At 50.1% G+C, this 1,634-nt stretch overlaps 1 protein-coding gene across 1 annotated transcript; it reads right to left on the bottom strand.

Moving 5' to 3' along the window:
* Positions 1-524: 524 nt before the first annotated feature.
* LOC137316850 (histone H2A type 1-C) lies at positions 525-881 on the bottom strand (the record flags this gene model as incomplete). The annotated part of the gene is made up of 1 exon (XM_067980694.1): positions 525-881. A coding segment is annotated over exon 1 (357 nt), but the record flags the coding sequence as incomplete, so codon positions are not given.
* Between the last annotated feature and the right edge of the window lie 753 nt (positions 882-1,634).

Here is a 1,634-nt window from a genome sequence, read left to right as displayed (position 1 = left end):
GGCCACTGTGTGAAGCGGAATCATAAAACTTCGCAACCTTAGCGTCCAATTTGACCCTGAGATGAGCATCCGGCCCCATATCCGAACCACCACCAAGACCGCCAACATCCACCCCCGAAACATCGCGCGTCTCCGCCTCAACTGATCTGGTGCTGAAATCGTCACCCTGACCTTGTTACCTCCAGACTTGGCGATTCCAATGCTCTCCTGGTCAGCCTCCTATCTTCCGCCCTCTGTAAACTTGAACACCTCCAAAACTCGGTTGCCCTATTCCAAATCCCACTGGGTACCGTTCACCTGTCACCCATGTGCTCGGTGACGTACATTGGCTCCCATTAGTTTAACCGCTGTAGCGATGTAATATTTTCACGTCGACCGGGGAAAACTGTAATCAATAGGTCAGTCTCTTCAGACAGTAACCAGCCCTTCCATCGATACAGTGGGTGGCTCTGAAAAGAGCCTTTGGGTTATCAGATTAAATCTTGGCCGCGTTACTTGCTCTTGGAGCTCACAGTGCTGGTTTTCTTCGGCAGCAGCACGGCCTGGATATTGGGCAGCACCCCGCCCTGAGCGATGGTCACCCGTCCCAGCAGCTTGTTGAGCTCCTCGTCGTTGCGGATGGCCAGTTGCAGGTGTCTGGGGATGATGCGGGTCTTCTTGTTGTCGCGGGCCGCGTTGCCGGCCAGCTCGAGGATTTCAGCCGTCAGATACTCGAGCACAGCAGCCAGATAGACCGGGGCACCGGCACCCACACGTTCAGCATAATTCCCCTTTCGCAGGAGCCTGTGAACACGGCCCACAGGGAACTGCAGTCCGGCCCGGGATGAGCGAGACTTGGCCTTGGCCCGAGCTTTACCGCCGGTTTTTCCTCTTCCAGACATTTCAACAATCTCACAAACACTTTCACAAAGAATGAAGAAATCCTCCCGCACTCGCCCTTCTTGTACCCTCTGGAGGAGTACAGTGGGGGCAATTGTGATTGGTCCATCTGTTCTCAAACTCATTGGTTCAATGAACAGCCCAATCAGAGAGCTGTTTTATTCACCAATCAATAGCCGGCAATGAGAAAAGGGCGGAAAATACCGAACTGAACCGTTTTTTCAAATTTGAAAAGCCCGCCAATATATTTGTAACACAAGAAGCGGATTTAGTTAATAATGTCGCGTAAAGACAAAGATTTAAAAATCTCTCTCCTTTTACTCTTTATTCCACATTTCCCGTCACAACTTCCAGAATCTTTTACAATCCGGTTAAAATCCGGCTTCATTCACCGTTCGCTTTCAATCGGGCGGGAATAAAGTCCCATTTTGTAACGGGACAGATTCCAGCTCAATCTTTGTAAAAGTAACAAACCACAGATTGTGGATTGATCCCTGTTCACAGGAGCTGCAGCGCGATCGAAACCGGAGCCGAGACTCCTGGTGTAAGAAGTCGAACTGTGACAGAGCCTTTAGACTATTCTGTACTCGGTGTGAAGTCCCTTTCAGGGCTGCTGTTTTACAAAGGATTGCGGTTCTGAAAGTGATATTCCCGAATAATGAACAAACAAACGTGAAAAGGAGAAAGAAATGACTGAAGTCTAATCCACCGCCTGAAAACGGCTCTGAAGGGGCAGATGCGGGGAAAATGAACGG

The sequence above is a fragment of the Heptranchias perlo genome, unplaced genomic scaffold, assembly GCF_035084215.1.
Source record: "Heptranchias perlo isolate sHepPer1 unplaced genomic scaffold, sHepPer1.hap1 HAP1_SCAFFOLD_60, whole genome shotgun sequence".
Taxonomy (NCBI): Eukaryota; Metazoa; Chordata; class Chondrichthyes; order Hexanchiformes; family Hexanchidae; genus Heptranchias; species Heptranchias perlo.
The sequence above is the reverse complement of the archived record's forward strand: the minus strand, read 5'-3'. Positions and strand labels throughout refer to the sequence as shown.